General features: G+C 45.8%; 1 protein-coding gene across 2 annotated transcripts in view; it reads right to left on the reverse strand.

Moving 5' to 3' along the window:
• Positions 1-23,484, reverse strand: part of LOC135223583 (zinc finger and BTB domain-containing protein 14-like) — a 315,347-nt gene that overhangs the window by 5,237 nt on the left and 286,626 nt on the right. For both annotated transcript variants that reach the window (XM_064262123.1, XM_064262121.1), the window contains one exon: positions 4,933-5,329. In XM_064262123.1, the coding sequence (XP_064118193.1) occupies positions 4,933-5,329 (397 nt within the window). The remainder of the gene's footprint in view (positions 1-4,932; positions 5,330-23,484) is intronic.

A 23,484-nucleotide genomic window follows, 5' to 3' on the forward strand; every position in this document is an offset into this window, starting at 1 on the left:
CTCTTTTCTCCCCCTTGACCATCACCACCTTTTCCCACAAGCAGTGGTGAATGTGATCACCTTAGAACCTCAAAAGAAATCAACCCACGACCTTTAGCCCGAGCAACAAAGGGGCAGAATCATAGATTGTGGAAGTGCTAAAGGAAGGGTACTCAATATTTTTCAGAGAGAGGCCACCTCTAGTCAACACACTGATTGCATTGACTGTGTACTCTGCAGCATCAAAAAAGTTTTTGGTCCTTTTGGAGGAGGTCTCATCACTCCTCAAGAAAGGGGTGATAGTAGTAGTAGAGGACATCACGTCGATGGGATTCTACAATCAGTAGTTTGTAGTCCCAAAATCCACAGAAGGATGGAGACCAGTCCTCGATAAGAACGCACTGAATTTCTAATCAAGAAAGCAAAATTCAAGATGGAAACAGATCAGTCCATTCTTGAGTCCATCCATAGACCTACAAATATTTCCACATCCCGATTCATCCTGCATCAAGAAAGTGTTTGAGGTTCGTGTACCATAGCAAGTTTTCCCATTAAGAGCACTGTGCTTTGGCCTGTCGACAGCCCCACAGTTCTTTACTGGAGTCCTAGCCCTGGTACTGAATCCTGGGCAGGGGGAGATTTTAAAGCTTTGTAGGCCATCGGAAGTATCTTTTGCTGCACAGATCTTGTAAACTCTTTCGCAGCTATCAGAATACTCCTTTGCTGGAAAGTTCCCATGTCAGTAGAGGTGTTCAATGGCTATACTGCCAACTACTACAGCAGGTTGAGATGAGCTTCAACCAGAGACAGTATCTACCTGCAGTGGCTCTCTCTCCAGGAAGGGAACTACAACCATTTATCGATGCTAACATAATATATATCCTTAATAATATTAACTATAAGATTTTGGGTATATGTCCATGCATCCCCATCACCTATCAATGTGGGATTCAGCAATGTAATTACTGGGTAAGTTGTTTATATAAAAATAGCATTTCTATAACAAAATAAAGTTTTATTTATACTTATCCAATAGTTACGAGTAGAGCCCCGCCTCCCCTCACAGAGTCATTTTAGCAAAAACAAATTGAAGTGCTTTTTATGCATTATGCCTCTCTTTCCCAGAAAGTGGGCGGGGCCTAGTCACCTATTCAGACAGAAGTGTATTTCTGCGATTTTTGAACATTCAAGCTGCCATGAAGTAGAAACTACAGCAATGTAATTACAGGGTAAGTATAAATAAAACTATTTTATTATAAAAATGTCATATTTGTTACTGCCTCCATATATCAATATAATGAACAATTACCTTTGTTGAACCAGCCCGAAAAGAGCCGTTGTTAATTCTCAGAGGTCTGGATAAACTAATCCTTTATAATAATAATTACCTTTGCCAATTAAATTGAGAAAAGGTACTGTCTTCATTATGTCTGTGTATTAAGAACATACTGGTACGTTCAAAATAATTCACCAATTCTTTTTTTAAACTTGCCGAATCCATTCATTGGGTGAATACCACCCCCAACGCCACACTTAATCATGGAAAGCATCTATGGATATTCTTATGGAATAAAGCATTGTAGATGTGTATTGTTCTGTCATTCTATCAGAAAATATTTGGACATTAAGGGGGCCGGCCGGAACCCCTATATATGGTGGTATAGGGCAAAAAATGCAAAGTCATGAAAAAATTCATGGAGCTTCATATGGCAATTGAGAATACGTATACGAAATATTTCGTCAAAATTCCTCTTACTTTCGTAGTTACAGGGTAATTAGTTAACATAACTCAATAAGCCTAAAACATTGATCCGTACAAGAAAATGCAATATTTCTTCTATTATCGTAAATTTTGATAATTATTGTCAAAGAAATTGGGAGAAATGGCATCTGTAGACATTCCCCGAGTCGAGAAGGGAGACTTCAGCTCAGCTACCAAGTCCAGTCATGATTTAGTGCGATCACAAAATTCAAGTGGTTTACACGTTTGATTTCACCTCTGACATTCGCTTGCTTTTACATATGTTTATCTATGTTTCGGCAAGAATTTCATCATGCCAATGAGGAAAACATAAGGAAAACATCTCGCTAACATACAGACGAAGAAAAATCGCTCAAGTATTATTACGGAATATCATAATATATGCGTAGTTACTGAAGAGAGAGGGGAGGGTTGCATAGTAATGCCCCCGTCTTGCCTGACAGCACACGTCACACTGTGCCCAAGGCTATGATCTTTGAGCAAAGAGATCTTCATTTATAATAAATAACAAAGTTTTGGTTTTTTAATACCCAAAATGGAATATGAAATTCATAATAATCATGATTTATTAAATTGTCTTTGTAATAAGAGAGTACACCTTCGAGTTTTACCTCTAACATTCTCTTGCATTTACGTTTGTTTATCTTTGTTTTGGCAAGAATTTCATCATGCCAAAAAGGAAAATGCAAGGAAAACATCTCGTTAACATACAGAAGAAGAAAATTCGCTGTAATAAGCCGAGTTAGTGAAGGGGAGGGAGAGAATTGCGTAGGAAGGAGTGCCCCATCTTGCCTCAAGCAGTGCCCCAGGCTACGATATATGAGCAAAGGGATCATCATTTATGATTACATTATGATAAATAAAATAGTTTTGGTTTATTAATACACAAAAAAGAAATATACATTCATAATAATCATTATTTATTAACATTGTCTTTATAGAAATACGAAGGAAAACTTTGAACGCCCGTATCTCAAAACTATACTTATTGACCTTCAAAATCTATCTTCTCACTTAGTTTTAAAGCTATAACACTGGAATTTGGTTGAAATTTGGTATATAACTCAGAAAGACATTATAGAACAATCAAATAGAGCCCTTTCTTCCAATTTTTGTTTTGTCTTTTTTTATAAATTTTTTTTCTCCTAATTTATAGGGTTTATTTGTTTACCATATTGAAAAATTCATATCTAGCAAAAAAAAGACTTTTAGAAAAAAAACTCCCCATTTGATTGGAGGTCTACATCAGGTCTATATATGGTAGTAATCCCAGGTCTTTTTAATAGTTGAATATCAAGGGAGGGAGATAGAATTTGAAAAAAAAAATGGGTTATTTTCGGGATAAATCGCCCTGGGGCGGGTCACACAAAAAAAAACAAAGGTCAGAGGCGAAAAATGATATGCGGGTTTGGAGATGTCTCAAGTCACCTTATTAAGTGGTATGAATATCAAAGTTTTCCTGTCCTTAAAAAATGGCATTAGCCGGCCGGCCCACCCCCTTCAAAAAAAACAATGATATATTTGCTAAGGCAGTTGGTTATCTGCAAGACCACAAGATACATGATCTACATCAAACTTCACACCTGAGTGACCAGGGAAAGATAAATTCTCTACTCTCAGCACTAATTACAAATCAGCTGGTGTCCAGTGAGCCATTTTTCTGGACTGTCATAGATGATGCCTGAAGGATCTGTCTTTAATGAGGTGAAAAAACAACTTCAATAGCAAAATGAACTGAATAAAGCATAAAAAGCCTGAAGCAATGTAACTTGGATTTACAGGGAAAACTGTAAAGAACCTACAGCAGAGTTTACAGTTTAATACCCCACCCCTGGCACAGTAAGGGGTAATGGCCTTCATAGACATAAATTCAAGGGGTCCTGTTCTGTTTATGATAGCTTCAATTAAACTATTCTGATGAGAAGGGCCTAAGAAATTCCTCCACCCTTGTCTTTCACTTTGCATTACATATCTCCCACAAAACCTCCATTTATCTCTAATGCCATCTTCTTATAGTTCTCTTCCAATTAAGTCTGGGTCTTCAAACTCTTCTGGTGCCTATGTAAGGCGAGCTGACAACACCAAGTAATATTCTCCAATTAGTTGGGTTAAGGATGTGTCAGAGCCATCTTATCTATCTTCATTCTCTCATTTATCTAACTTGCCATCTGACTAAATAGTTATCTTAAACATTTATCTTAGAGTGGCAAAGTTATCTAAATCCTTTTCATTGTCTTACCAAGATTCATGCCTGTACAGTATAGCAATAAAGATCATATATACTAAAGTATATAATTTTACCTTTGTATGTAATTCCAGTTTAATTGATTGCCATAGCTTATACAGCCTGACTACTATTTGATTTGCTTTTTTTCTTTCTTTCTCTCCATCTTAAGTTTTCTCATCCCTTTCTGCAAACTCTATCTTCATTCCTTCCGTTGTTCTGGATTTACTTAAAATACCATCTCTCTAGATAATCTGATGCATTTTGCAAAGCTTGCTTTGTAAAACTTGGGGTGTCCAGTTGATTAAAACAGTATCATTTGCATCATTTCCCCTCCATGGGGTCTTTCAGCCTCAATACCACCTATCATGTCTATGTCTTTGTCTAATCTCCTTGTCCATGATTTCTTTCTTCGGATTGGCTACATGTTTTTATTTAAATAGTCCCACACCTACTTTTTTCTAACAAGCCACTTCTCAGCCCCTCTTATCATATATCCAAACCAACTCAATCCTTGAGATTTCAATTTTAACAAAATCAGAGAAAACATACAAGTTTGGCCTGATTATACAGAGGTTTACAAGCCCATCAAGTACCTTTCCTAGCCTCTCACAGAGCTCACCTAAGGGACCTTTCTTTAAATAAGAGCACAGCAAAGTTAAAGTTCAATAACTAAGAGGAACAGATGTAAAGTAAAATAGTGTTGTGAAGTCTCTTAATGCTCCAGAGAACCTAACTTTTTAAAAATGGCCAGTAACCTTGACAAAAAATGTCGCCAACCTCCACTTTGTAAAATAGGGAAGCTAAAAAGTGCCTAAAACTCTATCAGTATGTAAACTGTTTCATATGAGCTCTATATAAATTTAAATCCATCAATCTATTAAGATTTTCAAGTGGTACTTCGTACCAACTGAAATAACGACTATAAGCAACCTACCCATTTTTGACAAAAAACACCGTATCCTACCTGCACAGGCATCTTTGAAGAGATTTTCATTAGAGGTGGAGGTTCCCTCAGAGGTTGAAGTAGCCTTAAAGGGGGAAGGATGCTGGGGAGGCCTTAATGGAGGAGGTTGCTGGAGAGGTCTTATGGAAGACGGTTGCTGGGGAGGTCCTAATGAGGACAGATGCTGGGAAAGTCTTATTGTAGAAGGTTGCTGATGTCTTAAAATAGGAGGTTGCTGAGATTTCAATGGTATAGTTAGGGGAACATTGGGTTGAACTCTATGCCATGGTAAACGGATTGGACTTGATTTTGTATGAACTGGTCTTAGTAATTCTCGACGTAGTTGTGATTCACATCCATCCTGAGAAGGGGGTTCTGTGCTTTGAACATTCAAATGTTCATTTGACTTGTCAAACTCCTGTAAATACATAAAATCACTCCACTAAAATGTAATATCACATACAAAGATCTATTAATGCATTCTGAATTAATCAAAAAGTCTAAGGCAACAATAAAATTATTCCCAAATTTAATTTTTGGGGGCTATCCCATACTTAAAATACAAAAATGATATTGTTATGTTACAATAAAAAAAGTTTCATACATACTTACCTGGCAGATATATACATAGCTAAGACTCCGTCGTCCCCGACAGAAAATTCAAATTTCGCGCCACCACCGCTACAGGTAGGTCAGGTGATCTACCGGCCTGCCCTGGGCGGCAGGACTAGGAACCATCCCCGTTTTCTATCATATTTCTCTCTTCCACCTGTCTCCTGCGGGGAGGCTGGGTGGGCCTTTAATTGTATATATCTGCCAGGTAAGTATGTATGAAACTTTATTGTAACATAACAATATCATTTTCATACAATCAACTACCTGTCAGATATATACATAGCTGATTGGCACCCTTCGGTGGAGGGTAAGAGACAGCTACTATATGGAATAGACAGGTAAACAAACATATGTTGTAGGTATAAATAAAACCTTGGTTCCTACCTGATAGGTGGTAGACTTCGTGGGTGTTTGCCCAGTAGTCTGCATCACCTCAAGAAACTTTAGCGAGATATATGATCTATGGCCAGAGTTCTTGTGGGTCTGCGATGGGGTCTTATCTTACTCGGCAGAGCCTAAAAGGGACTTTGTCAATGGGTGCTGATCCACTTATATGACAATACACCTGAAGAAGGAGCACAACCAATCCCGACCACCTGATCCTAACCATATGTTAGAACTAAGGATTGTTACGAGTTATCCCCGAACTCGTCACAACAACCGTAACTCAAAAAAAACAAAACCACTACGCACACATACATAATTTTCCAAAAAAAATTATACTCAACTAATTGGATATGACAAGAATTCTCTTACTGAACAACATAGACGGCCGCCGTGCGAGCCAAATCCTCCATTGTTCGAAGAGACTCTCGACCATATCCAAAAAGAAGAACAGTATATACATTTAAGGATTGGTGTCGGCTCCCGTACCCAGAATCGTATCTGCCGATACGATAGGACCTAGAGAAAAACACTTCTCATACGTCACACGTACGTCTTTCAAGTAATGAGATGCAAAATACTGAGTTGCATCTCCAGTATGTCGTATCAATGATGTTTTTAAGCGACATATTCTTATAAAACGAGAGAGACGTCGCAACCGCTCTTACTTCATGAGCTTTTACTCTCAGTAGTTGTAACTGTCGTCAGGACAGACCTTATGAGCGTCCGTAATGACGTTTCTTACAAAGAACGCCAGAGCATTCTTGGACATCAGTCTTGTGGGGTCGTTTTTACCGCGCACCAAAGACCTTGTCTAGAGCCTCCCAACTGACGCTTTCTCTGAAGGTAGAACTTCAGAGCTAACAGGGCATAGAGACCTCTCTGCTTCTCTGCCTACGAGACTCGGACATTCCTTTGACTTCGAAAATGACTTAGGCCAGGATTCGTGGGATTCTCGTTTTTCGCTAAAAACAGGGTCTTAAACGAGCAAATAGCCGAGTCTCCCTTGAATCCTACTTTATCCTGCAGAGCTTGTAATTCACTAATTCTTTTTGCCGTAGCTAAAGATAAAAGGAATAGGCATTTTCTAGTTATGTCTCTAAACGATGCCAGATGAGGAGGTTCGAATCTATCCGAAGACAGATATTTGAGGACTACGTCCAGGTTCCAGTTCGGATGGTACTGGTTCCTTAGACTTTGAAGTCTCAAAAGATCTTATGAGATCGTGGAGATCTTGTTATTTGCCAGATCTAATCCTCTGTTCCTGAATACAGCCGAGAGCATACTTCTGTATCCCTCCCTTTATTGTGGATACGGCTAGATGAGATTTTTACTCTCAGGAATAGCAAGAAATCAGCAATTTCCGCTATAGAGGTAGAGGAGGAGGACAACTTCTTGGCTCTACACCACCTTCTAAATACCTCCCACCTTCGACTGGTATACTTTCGTAGTGGAGGTTCTGCGTGCTCTCGCGATCGCGCTTGCCACTTCGCGAGAAAAACCTCGTCGCTCTGACAAGTCTTTCGATAGTCGAAAGGCAGTCAGAGCGAGAGCGGGGAGGTTTTGATGGTACCTCTTGAAGTGTGGGTTGTCTGAGAAGATCCGTCCTTCTTGGTAGGGATCTTGGAAAGTCTACGATCCACTCTACCACCTCCCTCGTGAAACCATTCTGGGCCGGCCAAAAGGGGCTATTACGTCATCCTCGTCTCTTTTGACGCCACAAACTTTCTTTTTCATTACTAACCCAGGATTTTGAATGGGGGAAAAGCATAAACGTCTACTCGAGACCAGTTTAGCAGGAAGGCGTCTACCATAATTGCTCTTGGATCTTCCACGACCGAGCAAAACACTGGGAGCCTTTTGAAATGAATGTTGCGAAGAGATCCACATGAGGAGTTCCCCACAGAGACCAGAGATCGAGACACACTTCCTCGTGTAGAGTCCATTCTGTATGAAGGACCTGGTTCCTCCTGCTGAGCCTGTCCGCCCTCACATTCCTTACTCCCTGTACGAACCTTGTCAGCAGGGAGATGTTCCTGTGAGACGTCCAAAGTAATAGGTCTCTCGTGAGCTCGTTAAAGGAACGAGGAGTGCGTCCCTCCCTGTTTCCGAATGTAGGCAAGTGCGGTGGTGTTGTCCACGTTTACTTGCACTACCTTGTTGACACCAGAGGTTCTAGGCTCTTTTAAAGGCAGATGTACGGCGAAGAGCTCTTTGCAGTTTATGTGCCAGGACACCTGTGCTGGTTCCCAGGTGCCTGACACTTCCTCTGAGCCTAATGTCGCTCCCCAACCTGTCTCCGAGCGTCGGAGAACAACACTAGGTCTGGGTTCTGTGTTCTTAGAGAGATCCCTTTGTTCTCTTCCAGAGGTAGCAACCACCACTGTAGGTGTGCCTTTATCTCCACTGGAATGGGGGAAAAACGTCGACAGTGTCCGGTTTTCCAGCTCCAAGATTCTTGAGGAAGAATTGAAGTGGACGTATATGAAGTATTCCTAGAGGGAAGAATTGTTCCAGCGAGGAAAGCGTCCCCAGAAGGCTCAACCATTCCCTTTTTGTTGCCGACGTTTGTTGCTTCTCTAAGAAGAGAGAGATTATCCGCAAACTTTTGCGGTTCTCTCTTGCGAAGGAAAAAAACTCGAAAACCCCGAGAATCCATCCGAATCCAGATAGACTAGGTCTTGTTCTGGGGTCAGCTGAGGACTTCTCGAGGTTCACAAGCAATCCCAACGCCTTGGTCAAATCCAGAGTTAACTTTAGGTCCTCCAAGCACTGTCTCTCCGATCTGGCCCTGATGAGCCAGTCGTCTAGAATACATAGAGACATTCACTCCTTGAGGTGAAAAAAGAAAATCTCGCCACATTCTTCATCAGCTTGTGAAGACTGAGGAGCTGTGGACAGGCCGAAAACACAAGGCTCTGAACTGAAAGATCCTTCCCCCCGTCATGAAACGGAGGTACTTCTTCGATGAAGGGTGGATCGGGACGTGAAAGTAGGCGTCCTGGAGATCTAGAGGACACCATCCAATCTCACTTGTCGTAATGGGACGCTAGGACTGAAGCAGAAGTCTCCATGGAGAACTTCTCCTTCTGAAACAAAAATTGTTCAGAGGAGCTGACATCCAGTACTGGTCTCCAGCCTCCCGAGGCTTTCGCCACTAGAAAAAGGCGATTGTAAAACCCGGGGAGTTTGATCCAGTACTAGTTCTATCGCTCTCTTGTCACATTTGTTCCACCATCGATCGAAGAGTATCCCTCAGCACAGGGTCCTTGTACTTGGCTGATAGTTCCCTTGGTATTGACGTTAGGGAGGAGTGTTCAGGAAAGGGATACGATATCCCTTCCTTATGATAGTCAATGAAGACGCGTCTGCGGTCTATCAGTGTCCAGGCCTCCACGAATCCCAGGAGCCTGGCAACCTACTGGTGCTTGGAGGAGAGATGTTTTTCATTTTCCCTTTTTAAAGGACGAAAGGCAGACCTACCTCTCTTCTCCGGAGCCTTCCTTCTTGCGGGAGGTCTGGAGGTCGGACCACCTCGAAAGGGCTGCATTGATGTACTAGGTCCTTTCTTGTCAGATACCGAAACAGGTTTCTTCTTCCTAGCTGACTGCGTCAGAAGATCCTGAGTCGCCTTCTCATTTGTTAAAGAAGTGAGCAACGTCCTTCACTAACTGAGAAGGGAAACAAAAAGTCAGAAAGAGGCGCATACAGTAGAGCTGCCTCTTGAGCATGCGAGACTGCCTTTGTTAAGAAGGCGCCATACACCGTCCTTTTCTTTAAAAGACCTGCTCCAATAATGAAGAGACTTCAAAAGATCCATCCTGTACCGCTTTGTCAATGCAAGACAAAATGCATAACAGGGCTTCAGGCTCGATTCCTTCTGAATCATGGGCTTTCTTGGACATCACCCCAAGGGACCAATCTAAGAAGTTGAAGACTTCCAATACATGAAGAGTCCCTTGAGGAGATGATCCAGTTCTGAAATACCCCATGTAATTCGTGCAGAATTGAGACTTGGACGCCTTGAAGCGTCAACCAAAGTCGAAAAATCTGCTCTGTTGTAGAAGGGAGAGTGATACCATATTCTCTCCCGTCTTTATACCATATGCCTCTTTTCCCAGCTAATCTTGCTGGAGGCATGCAAAAGACTGTCCTGACTAAGTCTTTCTTAGACTTCATCCATGAGTCTAAGGCGTGTAATGCCCGCTTCATCGAGATGGTGGGTTTCATTTTAGAAAAGACGAGGGCTTCTTCGTCTTAGCACTGGAAAAGAGCGAGCGCGGAGAAGGAGGAGCAGCAGGAGTCAACTCGTCTCCATATAACCTCAAGAAGCAGGGGTAGTCAAAACCTTATAGTTGGACAAACCCTCTCTTCCATGATCTTCATCATCCGAGTTTTCCTCCAACTCGGGATTTATCTGAGTCTCCGTTCTCCTTTCTGAACTTTCCTCTTCTGGAGGAGACAAAACTCCTAATAGGAGAGGGGATGGCTAAGGGAATGATACTCTTTCCTCTTTCCCGTTTTAAAAGACTTGGAAGGCGTCACAAGCTCCGGCTTCTCTAGAACTTTAGAAGAACGCCTTGTATGACCTTCCCGTTCTTCCCGGCGTCGAGCGTCTATGGCTGACGTCTCTGCTGACGTCTTGATGACGCTTCGCGCCTGGAAGACGCTCCGCTCTCTAAAGGCGTCCTACTCGGCGTCACAATATTGGACGGAGCGTCACGTCTAAGATCCGCTTTGAATGACGCTTCATTCTAAAAGACGTCTTACGTTTCTTCGGCTTTACGAAACTCTCGTAAGCCCCCGTTCTAGCCTCTCGAACTCGAAGCTTCTGCAAGACGTTTAGCAGTTTCACGTCTGTCTGACGCTTCTCTTCGAGCAGGTGAGAGAGGAGAGACTTCTTAATTGGAAGCGTCACGTCCTTCCGACGGGGCGCAAAAACTCCCCACAAGAGATGACAGTTGTTCCTGAACTGCCATAATTATCTTTCTTGACGCTTCCCCCACGTCTAGTGCATGACGCCTTTCGTCATCACTCGGGGAAGAAGAATGAAGGGGTACTTCCGCACAAGCGTCAGGTGACGCTGACGCCAACTTCGCTTCTTATAGCAGACGGAGCGTCATCTGAGAAGCGCTCTGGGCTCGAATCTATGTCGGGCTTCATATGACGCTTCAGCGGTCTCGATAAGTTCGACTCCTTCCACCCTCGTTTAGGTGGAGGAAGAGGGAGGGAGGACGAGAAAACACTCGCGAAGGAACGCTTTGTTTTCTATAGCGCCCTTGGAGCCGCCTGCCATGAAGCAGAGCTAGTGACGGGGGGGGGGGGGGGGGGGACGGTCTGACCGTTGGGGATTCCCACGACCTCCTTAAGGCTTTCGACTTTCCTTCTCCATCTGGGCATGGGAGCTTGGAAGAGGTCTAGGCCTGGGAGCGTCGCAGGGACGATCAAACGCACCCCCCTCCACAACACTGAGAGAACTCACTTCACTGAAATGTTCACTATCACTAGCCTTACCTTTGGAGTCAGCCATCTTGGACTTCATGTCTCTAATAGTAGCTTTCAGATTGGCGATTTCCGATGCCGAATCCGAAAAAGCACTCTGAGAATGAGATATATAGGGAGAATCTACATCAGTAGGATTAGAATTATCCGTGAAAGGCTCAATAGGCCTTGAACTCACACCTTTCAGCCGTCTAACTCTATCCCTCTCTAACTTCTTCAAATAAGAAGTCAAAGTCTTCCACTCTTCTGCATTCAATCCCTCGGCATTCCTTACAAGTATAATAGCAGAACACTGAACCCCCCTACATTTACGGCATACAGTGTGAGGATCAACCGAAGCTTTCGGTATCCTCACCCTGCAGCCTACATTCACACACATTCTCACACTCACATTAGAATCAGACATACTGAGAAAAAATCCAAAAGAGTTATTCCAAAAACAGTCCACAGTAGCGAATGCCAAAACACGATCCAAAAAAAAAAAAAAACGTCACCAAAAAGCCGAAAAACGTTGATCAAAGGTTGAAAATGAATCTAAGTCAGGAGGTAATAACAACAATGTTGATACCACCGGCGACAGAGAAAATATGATAGAAAACGGGGATGGTTCCTAGTCCTGCCGCCCAGGGCAGGCCGGTAGATCACCTGACCTACTGTAGCGAGTGGCGCGAAATTTGAATTTCTGTCGGGGACGACGGAGTCTTAGCTATGTATATATCTGCCAGGTAAGTTGATTGTATGAAAATAAAATTTCCTAGCATTGAAATTGAGGCAAAAAATTAATTTGGACAAACATACACATAAAAAAAAAAAAAAAAAAATAGTACAGTATATAGTAATCCCTCAATTATCCAACTTGCCATTATCCGACACATTGGGACAAGGGGCCCAAAGGTAATGTATATACTCGTGTCATATTTGACTTAATGTTATGCTCGACCCCATTTTTTAATGCATAGATTAGGGTTTCTGCATATACCCCTAAGTAATGTTTGATTTTTTATTCTTGCAACAAGCCTAGCCTAGTCAAAGATTTTGACATAAAAAATTGAGTTCAACTGAGAAGCTAAGAGCTTAGAATATGCCTATAAAATGTATGAAAATTCTGTATATACTCATTTTAAATCATTAACTATAATAAACAAAAGGAAAAAACTTCCAACCTTCTTAGTTTACATTCGCTTTGTCATAACTGTAATTAGTCAATCTCTCTTCAACCACTAAAACTAGCTAACAGTATACATAAAAACCATTCAATTCTATTCTTTAATCTCTCTTTACCCAATTTCACTAATTTTTTAACTCTATTCCCATGGTACTATTTCTTATATATCAAAACTTTTAAAAGTACTTTTACTCAATAGCCTTCATTATGTCCTCAAATACATACAGGAAGTTTACTGCTAAATTTAAACTGCAAGTGATCAATTTTGCTGAAGCAAGTAACAATGTACATGCTGCTAACATATATGGCATATCAGAAGTGTTCGTGATTGGAGAAAGAAAAAGGAAAGTTTAACTAAAATGCCATTGTACAAATATGCCAGCTGTGGAAAGAGTTGTAAGTAGCCACACCTGGAAAAAAAAACAAAGCTGAAGAAAGGGTTACCAACAATCGGAATGCAGGATGCAGCAGCTTATAACAGCTATAAGAATTGTTGCCATGAAGGACACTAAAAAATCACGGAATACCCGAATATGTTGCTAGTGCTGGCTGATGCTTCTGGTTCATGAAAAGAAATAAAAAATCTAGTTCTTTAGGAAGGACGAAAAAACTAAAATTGTGCAAAAGCTACCTAAGGAACTGGAAGAGAAGATAATAGAATTTCAGAGATCTGTCACTGCTCTTCATAAGAAACTAATTCGAGTACATGGAAATATGGATGAAAAACTCCAGTGACTTTTGATTTGCCTTTTGATAAAGCTGGGGCAAAATTAGTTTTGATAAAAACGACTGGATGTGAAAAAACTGTTACAGTAGTTCTGACTTGCATGGTTGATGGGAAAAAATTAAAGCCAACGGTAACTTTTAAGAGGAAAACGACCCCAAACGAGAAATTCCCCAGAGGAGTCATCATCCATGTTCATCCACAGGGTAAGATGGATGAAGAAGGCTGTAAGCTCTGGTTAAGGAAAGTAAGGGAAGGCAGGCCTACAGGGCTACTAAAAGAAAAATCTCTTCTTGTATGGGATAGCTTTCATTTGCATTTGGTTGGCAGTGTGGATAAAACTGTAAAACAAACAAAAACTGACATTGCAGTAATTCCTGGAGGTCTAAGTAGCATATTACAACCATTTGACGTATCTATCAACTGGCTATTTAAGGTTGAGGTTAGAAAGAAATGGAATGAAAGGATGATTAACTGCAAAAAACATTCACTAAATGTGGTAATATGAGAGCTCCATCGTTCCTGTCTTATGCAGCCGGATTAAAGAGGCTTGGGTGGATATTGATAAAAATATTGTCATGAAATCACTTAAGAAATGACAATTTGTCGAAAATTGCATTTTTCCTAACTATACAAACCTGAGGTCCTTTAACAATAGGAAGTAGCTAGCGGCAGCTGGAACGGTCGTAAGCTTCGAACAAGGGGAAGGGGGAGAACGGTAGTTAACTGCTTGTCGATCGTTCGCGCGGGCTACTGGGAGGTAAACAAATCACTTTTGCTTTTGGCCCATGCAAAATACGCAGAGTGAGGGGTGGCATGAGGATGGGGAATATATGTAAGGAACCTCAGGTTTTGTATAGTTAGGAAAAATGCAATTTTCGACAAATTGTCATTTGTTCCGATACGTAATACAAACCATCGGTCCTTTAACAATAGGAAGACTCACTTCTGGTGGGAGGAATCTGAGTCTTTTGATGAACAGACTGGTGTTCGTCCATCCTGGAATGCCTCCCTGGTCGTAAGAGCGAGGGAGGGATCCAAGCCTCTGTCCGATTGATCGGGTGTGCACCGCAGGATCAATGGTCAGACCTCTGGGCGAGTACTAAGAGAGAGGCAAGCGTATCTCTTCGTACTAGCATTGTAAGAACTTTTTCCTTTACATGAGCAAATATAAAGCAATGGGTTGTCTCATGTAGGCATCCACTTCTCCCCCCTTGTTGGAGAAAGTGTGGATATACACTCCTGTCTCTAGTTAAAGAGATAGGATGGAGCTCGGTTGAGTAGCTTACCTGCATCTGACTTCCTTCCAGCGTGGTAACGACCGTATCCCTCTGCCCACAGGTAGAGGTAGAGAAAGATGGTGAAGAGAAGCCAGTCACTTTCTCTCATTCGCACATTCATTCTCCCAGTCATTACCAGGAATCGATGGCTGTTCTGCCTGCTCGGGTGCTGGGTAAGCTTACACAACGTGTTGAGCAGCCACCACAGGTCCCAAGGAAAAAAGTATCCAAGGACTTGTGGGCAATATCCCGAAGGTATAGAAGGACGTGAAGGTGGTCTGGTTGGCCCAGACACCTGCCTTCAGGACCTGCGCCACGGAGAAGTTCTTACGAACGCTAAGGAGGGTCCGATACCTCTGACTTCGTGGGCTCTCGGTCGGACGGGGAGCTTTGTTACGGATGTCGTCGCTACCATCAGCCTCGTACGCTCTCCTGATCACCTCACGCAGCCAGAAGAAAGCGTTGTTCTTGGAAAAAACTTCTTTACTTGGTAACCCCACAGTGCTAACGAAGAGGCGTCGACACTCAGGCCTGACGGTGTCGAGTTCTCTTCAGATAGCGCCGTATCGCCCTCACAGGACAAAGCAGCATCTCATCCGCATAGTTATCGGTGAAGTCCAGAAGGAGGGGATCGGGGTGAAAGACTCGAAACCTGTCGTCAGGGATCGACGGATTCTGAGTCTTGGCTACGACGTTTTTTTTTTTTCGGGACGAAATCGAGCGGTCACAGATCCCCAGCCTCTGGTTGTGTTTAACATCATAAGAAAGACCATGTAGTTCCCCTACTCTCTTCGCCGATGCCAGGGCCAGCAAGAAGAGGGTCTTGAGGGTCAGATCCCTGTCTGACGACTCTCGGAGTGGCTCGAAAGGGTCTTCGAGTCAAACTCCTAAGGACGAGAGTCACATCCCACGCAGGGGGCCTGAGTTCCCTGGGTGGGCAAGACCTTTCGAAGCTCCTCATTAGCAAGGAGATCTCGAACGAATTCGAGATGTCCAGTCCCCTCAGTTTCAGGACGAGAGCCAGGGCGGCTCTATATCCTTTAACTGTGGGTACTGAGAGGAGCTTCTCTCGGCGAAGAAACACGAGGAAATCCGCTACCTGCTGAAGAGTGGCTCTGAGAGGAGGACAGACCCTGTCTACGACACCAACCACAGAAGACGGCCACTTCCCCTGGTACACAGCTGCAGAGGAGTGTCGGACGTGTCCAGCCATCTCTGTTGCTGCGCTACGAGAAAAGCCTCTCGTTCGCAAGAGATGGTGGCGATAACAGCCAGACGTGAAGTTGGAAGGGACTGGACTAGCTTGGTGGTACGTTCTACGTGTGGCTGGGCTAGAAGGTTGTGCCAATTGGGTAGTCTCTCGGTGCGTCCGCAAGAAGAGCCAGCAGGTCCGGATACCAAACGGCTTGAGGCCGTTTGGGAGCCACCAGGATCATTATGAGATTGGGAGTGACCAGCGCTCGATGATCACTTTCCGAATCAGACAGAAGGGAGGAAAGGCGTAGCGAAGAGGTTGTCCCAGGGTGATTGGAGGAGCGTCCTCTGCAGCTGCCCATGGGGTCCGGCACAGCTGAAAGAAAAAAACCTTGAAGTTTTCTGTTGTGCCGGGTGGCGAACAGGTCTACGACGGTCGCCCCAAAGGTTGAAGAGCCTTTCCGCCACGTCTTGGTGTAGAGACCATTCGGTCCCTATCACCTGATCCCGACGGCTGAGCTTGTCTGCTACTACATTCCTCTTGCCTGGAATGTAGCGTGCTGACAGCTCTATCGAGTGAGCCGTGGCCCACTCGTGCACCTGCACCGTCAACTGATGGAGGCGGAAGGAGACACTAGCCCCCCCTGCTTGTTGACATATGCCACTACTGTGGTGTTGTCGCACATCAACACCACTGAGTGTCCCACCAAGCGGTCCTGAAACTCTCGGAGAGCGTGAACGCCGCCTTGAGTTCCAGGACATTGATGTGAAGGTGCTTTTCGTGATGGTCCCACACACCTGCAGTCAGCAACTCCTCCAGGTGTGCGCCCCATCCCTCGGTCGATGCGTCTGAGAACAGAAGCATCTCCGGGGGGGGAGTGCGTATAGGCACTCCTCTTAAGAGGTTCTTGTCGTCGAGCCACCAGGCTAGGTCCTGCCTCACCTTGTCCGTGATAGCCACGGGAAAGTAAGGAGGATCCTTGGCCTGAGACCAACTCTCCCTTAGCCTCCACTGGAGAGACCGCAGGTGAAGACGCCCGTGAGGGACTAACTTCTCGAGTGACGACAGATGGCCAATCACGACTTGCCATTGCTGTGCTGCCTGTTCCTGCCGAGACAGGAACCGGCCGGCTGCCTCCCTGAATTTGCTGATACGCAAGTCTGCGGGAAAGACCTGCCCTGCTACCGTGTCTATCAGCATACCCAGGTACTTCATCTTCTGCTTGGGTTCGAGATCGGACTTCTCGTAGTTTATCACGATCCCCATATCGCGACAAAACTTGAGGAGTCGATCTCTGTCCTGTAGCAACTGCGAGCGGGAGCTCGCCAGGACTAGCCAATCGTCGAGATACCTCAGAAGACGTATCCCGTGCGAATGGGCCCAAGCTGACACCAGAGTGAAACACTCGCGTGAACACCTGTGGGGCGGTTGAGAGACCGAACAAAGTGCCCTGAATTGGTACACCGTCCCGTCGAAGATGAAGCGGAGGTACTTTCTGGAGGACTGATGGATGGGTATTTGAAAATACGCGTCTTCAAGTCCACTGAAAGCATGAAATCGTTCCTTCCCCCTGATCGAGTCGAGCACCGAGCGTGCCGATTCCATCGTGAACCGCGTCGTGCGAAACGAAAGCGGTTCAGGGGAGAGAGGTCTATCACCGGACGCCAGCCCCCCGATGCCTTCTCCACTAGGAAGAGGCGGCTGTAAAAGCCCGGTGACTGGTCCTCCACGATTTCTACAGCTCGTTTCGCCAGCATGGTCTTGATCTCCTGTCGAAGAGCGTTGTCCTTTGCTGATCCCCGGACATAGGTCGTAGATGGACCGGTTTGGAGATGAGGGGGGGCCGAGACTCGAAGGGTAGTAGATACCCCAATCCCGAAGGACGTCTACTATCCAGTTCTCGGCGACCGTAGCGCTGCCAAGTCGCCAACCCAATGGCTCGCCAGGCACCCCCCCCCACTTCCGGCAGCAGGTGAGGGGGAACGCCGTCCCTAGCGTTTCCCTCCTCGTTTCGACTTCTTTCCACCACCTTCACCGGGAAAAAAGGAGGGCTGGGAGGAGGGCTGGGTTACGGCCCCTCTAGCAGAAGTTGAAACAACAAGGAGAGTCTTCACACGGGGCTTGGATGGTGCAACCGTCTTCGCCGCCGTGGAAGCGCTAGCCAAGCTCGTTTTGGTTTTGGCCGCAGTCGCTCGAGATTGCCCAGTAACCTTCGAGACTGCCTGGTGAACTAAGCGGTCACTGTCGTCAGTGCGCCGCCTTTCCACCGCAGCGTCCACCATCTCTCCAGGAAAGAGAGCTGGGGAACTCCTAAGAGGTCCATTTCGAAGCCCGAGTGCCGCCTCACGCCCGCCCCCTTGGTCACTCGGGTAAGGACTGCGTCCCTACGTCGAAGAACCAAGTTGGCCCACAGGTTAGCAGTCTGATGGGCGAGGTAAGAGATCGCTCTTCCTCCAGACTGGCACAGTCTCCTAAAAGAAGCGTCGTCTTCGAGAGCAGAACTCCCGGAGCCGGCCGCTACTTTGGATATTGTGAGGGACCACAAATCCAACCAGGAAACTGCCTGGAATGCTGCCATAGCGGTAGATTCCAGGGCAAGTGCCTCCTGCTGCGAGAACCATAGGTTCTCCGACAGGAGCTGCTGCAGGGACACACCTGGAGTCAGCCTCGCTAACTCCGGGTTAACCTGTTTCGGCAGTATCGGGTCGTTCCGAAGGCACGTAGAATCGCCTCTGGCCGCTGTAGAGGAGGAGGAAGCAGCTTAGAAGACCGTCCGGACTTTAGCGAGTCCTCCCGTCCTGAGACGAGATTCTCCACCTGATCCAGGACTGAGTCTGCAAGCTCTGATCGCGGTAACCCCACCATCATTTTGGGCTCCCTCTGGGGGGGGGGGACCCCAAAATGATTCGAGCCGGGACGTGGGCTCTGCCGGTGGTAGCGGCGATCCTTCCGCAAGGTCATTATGCAGACGCATCAGCTTAATGACCTCTGCAAAAGTTCCTCTGTATCTCGGGAGTTACTGCGTCTTGTGGAGTAGGACCGTCCAGTCCCTCCAGCAAGAGCATGTCCCGCGGATACTCCTCCTTCAGAAGGAGGGAACAGCGACAGACCCCTGACGGTCGCTCCAACTACTTGCGCGTATGTTCTGGTCGGTCCTAAAACCGTGCCTGAGCCATACGGCGTCATAGCTGGGTCACGAGCGGCGCACCTCTCGTGATCGCTCCTCGGTACCTCGCTCCTCCCGGTATAGCCCGAGGAGGTTGAAGGTATGGGAGAGGCAGACCTGACGCTCCCCCCTCGCTCGCTGGCAGGACCAGCGTGCGTGGAGGGCTGCTGCTGATCGTCAACCCGCGGTGACGGTCGAGCAGCAGGCCTAGCCTTGCCGCTCGCCTGGGGCGATTGGCTCGGCTGAGAACGTCGAGACCGATCTCTAGCGTCAGGCGAGCTGCCGCTGGTCACCGTCTCCGCCGGTCCATCGGGAGCGGCGGACGGTGACCTGATAGGCTCTCTGTCGCGTCGAGACCGGCCAGCGTCTCTCGGCGCGTCGAGCCGCTGGTACCAGCTGTGGCTGGTACCGGCGGGCCGCGGGGACTCCTTCTCGCCTCAACCCGTGGCTGGTCAGCGACCGTCACGTCAGCCCGAGCAGCCAGTTGATCGCTGCGAGAGCGTCCACTGGCCTGGCGAGAGTCGTGTGCACGACTCTCGCCAGTCTTCTGCTCCGCGCCGCTGTCTTGACGGCGAGCGAGCTCGGGCGTCAAAACTTTGGCTGGACGGTCTCCCTTGGAAGAGCGTCCACTCGGTGCTTCTCGCGAACGAGAAGCGGCCGAGACGGAACCTGGTTTAGCGGCAGAACCGCTAGCACCAGGTGAGGACGCACCAGCCGAGGCTGGTGCACCTCTGGTCCCCGTCGACTTCTTCTTTGCAGAAGAAGCGACAGGCCCCGTTTCCCGAAGGAACAGGAGGACCAGCAGAAGAGCTCCCCGACTCGCCTGAGCGAGCCGGGCCCTTAGAAGATCCCGAAGGAGTCTTCTTAGGGGGGGAGGAGGCAGCCTTCTTCTTCTTCGGCTGTTTAGCCTTAGAAGTCGAAGGGGAAGGAGAGGCAGCAGACGACGAAGAAGACGACGAAGACACCTTCTTCCTCTTCCTCTTCTTCTTCGCCAGGCTCCGCAGGACAGAACGTCAGGTCTTCCATCCAGGAGGGAGCCGGGGCAGTTGCCGAAGCAACAGGGCCCGACTGCACCTGTCCGGAAAGACCTGAGACTGTGACAGCACCACCAACAGCAGGAACAACAGGAACAGGTCCGGGAACAGCAGGAACGGCAGGAACATCTGAAAGGGAATGAGCAGCAGGAACCTGATCTGAAAGGGAATGAGCAGCAGGGACAGCAACAGGTACGGCAGGCACGGCAGGTACCACAGGAGAGCCAGGCGTCCTGTCGGCAGCTACCGTCATCCTCGGCACTGGCGGCAGGTCCAGGGGGGTACTCTTGGGGCAGCGGAAGTCCGGGGTCGGCAATACAAAAGAACCCAGGTGGCGGTGCCACCGTCCTTTTGGCACGGCAGGAATTGGTTTTTGAATTGCAGCCGTGGGTGTTACCGACATGACATGGGGTGTGTACACCAAGTGCGGTGGCATCTCATATGCTGGTGTGGAAATTGTAGTGGTAGTAGTGGTTACCGTACCATGAGTGACCACTGCCGACCCCGCCAACCGCTGAATCAACCCCTGTATGCTAGGCACTCCCTGCAGTCCCAGCGACTCCCACACCTGTCCAAGGTCGTCCTTCGCTGATGGCACACCTGCGGAAAGCAACAGTCGGGTTAGTTAGAGGGTGGGGTTTTCCTCGCGCTTTGGGGGGAGAAGAACACCCCAGAGCGGACGGAAGACCCCGAGTACAACTGGACGTCCGGGTAGCGGGCGCCCTCCTCCACACTCGACGGATCGAGAGAGGAGAAGGACTCCGCTAACCCCCCCGCAGGGGAAGGCGCGAAACGTGGGGGCTGGCCGGGGGGCAGGAAAGAGGACGAAGTATCCGTTACCAAAGGAGTCACTGGACTTTCCGATGACTTCTTGGGCGGCCTAAGTCTCTTCCTGCCCTCGTACAGCACCCACTGCGCCTCGGACCAATGCATACAAGTTACACATGGCTCGTTGCGGGAGCACCTCGCCCCCGACAACGAGTACAAACCTCGTGTGGATCAATATCCACAAATGATCTGAATCCGCCACATCTACGCCCCTCCAGCCCGGGACACACTCTACGGGCGACTGGGGGCGCGGCGAAATCCCACATTTCTTCCTCACTCATCATTAATGAACAAAAGAAATGCAAAGTACTTACAATTACTCTCAATCACACTAGGAAAAGAGGGCATATAACTCAAAACTCAAAGCAAACGACAAAGCGGGCAGAGCGATGACGAGCACGTCCTATCCACACACGGCCGAAAGCAAAAGTGGTTTGTTTACCTCCCAGTCGCGCGAGGCGCGCGACGATCCGGACAAGCAGTTAACTACCGTTCTCCCTTGTTCGAAGCTTACGACCGTTCCAGCTGCCGCTAGCTACTTCCTATTGTTAAAGGACCGATGGTTTGTATTAACGTATCGGAACAAATGTAGCATTCATGTTCTATGGATGAAACTAAAGATGCAGTATGATGAAACTTATGATGACATTATAACAGAATAATTCAAGAAATTATTTGCTAGCTCTGATGAAAGCAGTGTCTTTGAAGGCTTTCAAAATTTTCTTTTCTTTTTGTAATTTATGTAATTTTCTACTTGAAGATATTTAATTCACAAATATTTTTTTCATTAAATGTATTGCATGACTAATTTTATGAATTTACCACATCCTTTTTACCAAAAGAAAAATATTGTACGATTCATTGTGAATCATAAGTGAAGAGAAATCAGCTGACGAAATGCAAATGGCGGCTAATAATAGTTTAATGGGTAAATGTAGGCTACACTTATCATAGTCTAGAACTATCCATAAATATAAAAACAACATAATAAAATGTTCTGAGATAAGTAAGACAGTATTTATATTTACTGTATTTATTACATACATATAAAAAAAAAAGTTTGTTGACTTCTGTGGAAAAAGTGCTACTTCGTTGACTTCTGTTGTCAAGAAATCCAAAGCCTACGGTAGGCTTACAAGATTCTCAGATAAGTAAAAATTTGTATTTGTTGTCTTTATGTATTCTAAAAAATAAAAATAAAAATAGCTCATCAACTTCTGTGGAAGGAAATCCTAGTTGACTTCCGTTGTTGGGAAATCCAAAGTCTAGTCTTAGCCTACTCCCAAATCCTTGAATTTTTCCAAAACTATACATCTTGTATAATGTTTGACCCCCAAAATTTTAGGCCTTAAAATTGGTCCTTAAATTGAACATTACACATGTATACAGTGGACCCCCAGTATTCAGGTGGGATACGTACCAGAGGCCCCCTTGAATAGCTAGAATCCACGAATAAAAATACTAGAACCCCTATAAAAATGCTGAAAACTGCCTACTTTGTTAGTTCAAGTTTGCAGATTTCTCTCTGGACCATGTCTGTCCCTTATTCGCAAGACATTCGCCTATTTGTAGCATATTGCTATGAGAAATATCCTTAAATTCCTGGGGTTTTTTTATCAATTTCATCATAAAATGCACTTTTGTGATAAAACTTTAAAAAACCAGGAATAAAATTTGTTGAGGGTTTTTCTTGAGTTTTAGCTAACAAAAGAGGCCGTTTTCAGCATTTTTATAGGGGTTCCAACTATTCACAGATTCTACCTATTCGTAGGGGGCGGGGGGGGGGGGGGGTCTGGTACACATCCCCCAATAATACGGGGGGACCACTGTACCTGATTTTTTAATAGTTCATTACAAAAAGTGCATTTAATCATGAAATTGATATGAAAATACAATAATGTCAATATTTCTAATAGAAAAACAATGCAAATACAATATTTTCCTGCAAATAATGGGTAGATATAGTCCATAAAGAAATCCATGAATACGTGAGTCTGCGAATGTCATATGGTATATGATATACCTGTACTATATTTAATTTTTAAAAAATTTGAAAAAAAGTGCCCTCCAATGCTTAGCAATGATGAGCAGCCTGAAGAAAATGCTGGTAATGCTGCCAATGCTCAGACTGACCAGGAAAGGATTTTGGGGGTGGGGGAGGCCTCAACAGTTTCCATGGCAAGGGGGGGGTGGTTCAGATGGAGAGGATAAGATAGGATAAAAATGACAAATTTTCTAAGACAATTTCTATTTTTCATAGCTACAAACCAGAGGTCTTAACAATAGGATAATTTCTAGCGCCTAGCTGGATCCGGTTAAAAACAGATGAAAGCAGGGAATCTTGTGATATCTGGCAACGCATGCGTACATCGGGTGAAGAATGGTCAAAGACCATTCACCTACACCAACGTGTCGGTCTTTCCCAACTCAGGATGTCTTAACACACAGAGGGGCAGCTAGAGGCGGGCAGTATAATGTTAAGACCTCAGGTTTGTAGCAATGAAAAATACAAATTGTCTTAGAAAATTGGTCATTTGTTCATACGCGAACAAACTCATACTTGGAGGGAGGTACAAGACATCCTAAACCGGCTGAGGGCCTACCCACCAGTCCAGCTTCCAGAAGAAATGACTTCTGGAGAGGGACTGAAGCCCGTTGAGAAGCTAGATAAAATAAAATC

This window comes from Macrobrachium nipponense, chromosome 10, assembly GCF_015104395.2.
Source record: "Macrobrachium nipponense isolate FS-2020 chromosome 10, ASM1510439v2, whole genome shotgun sequence".
NCBI lineage: Eukaryota > Metazoa > Arthropoda > Malacostraca > Decapoda > Palaemonidae > Macrobrachium > Macrobrachium nipponense.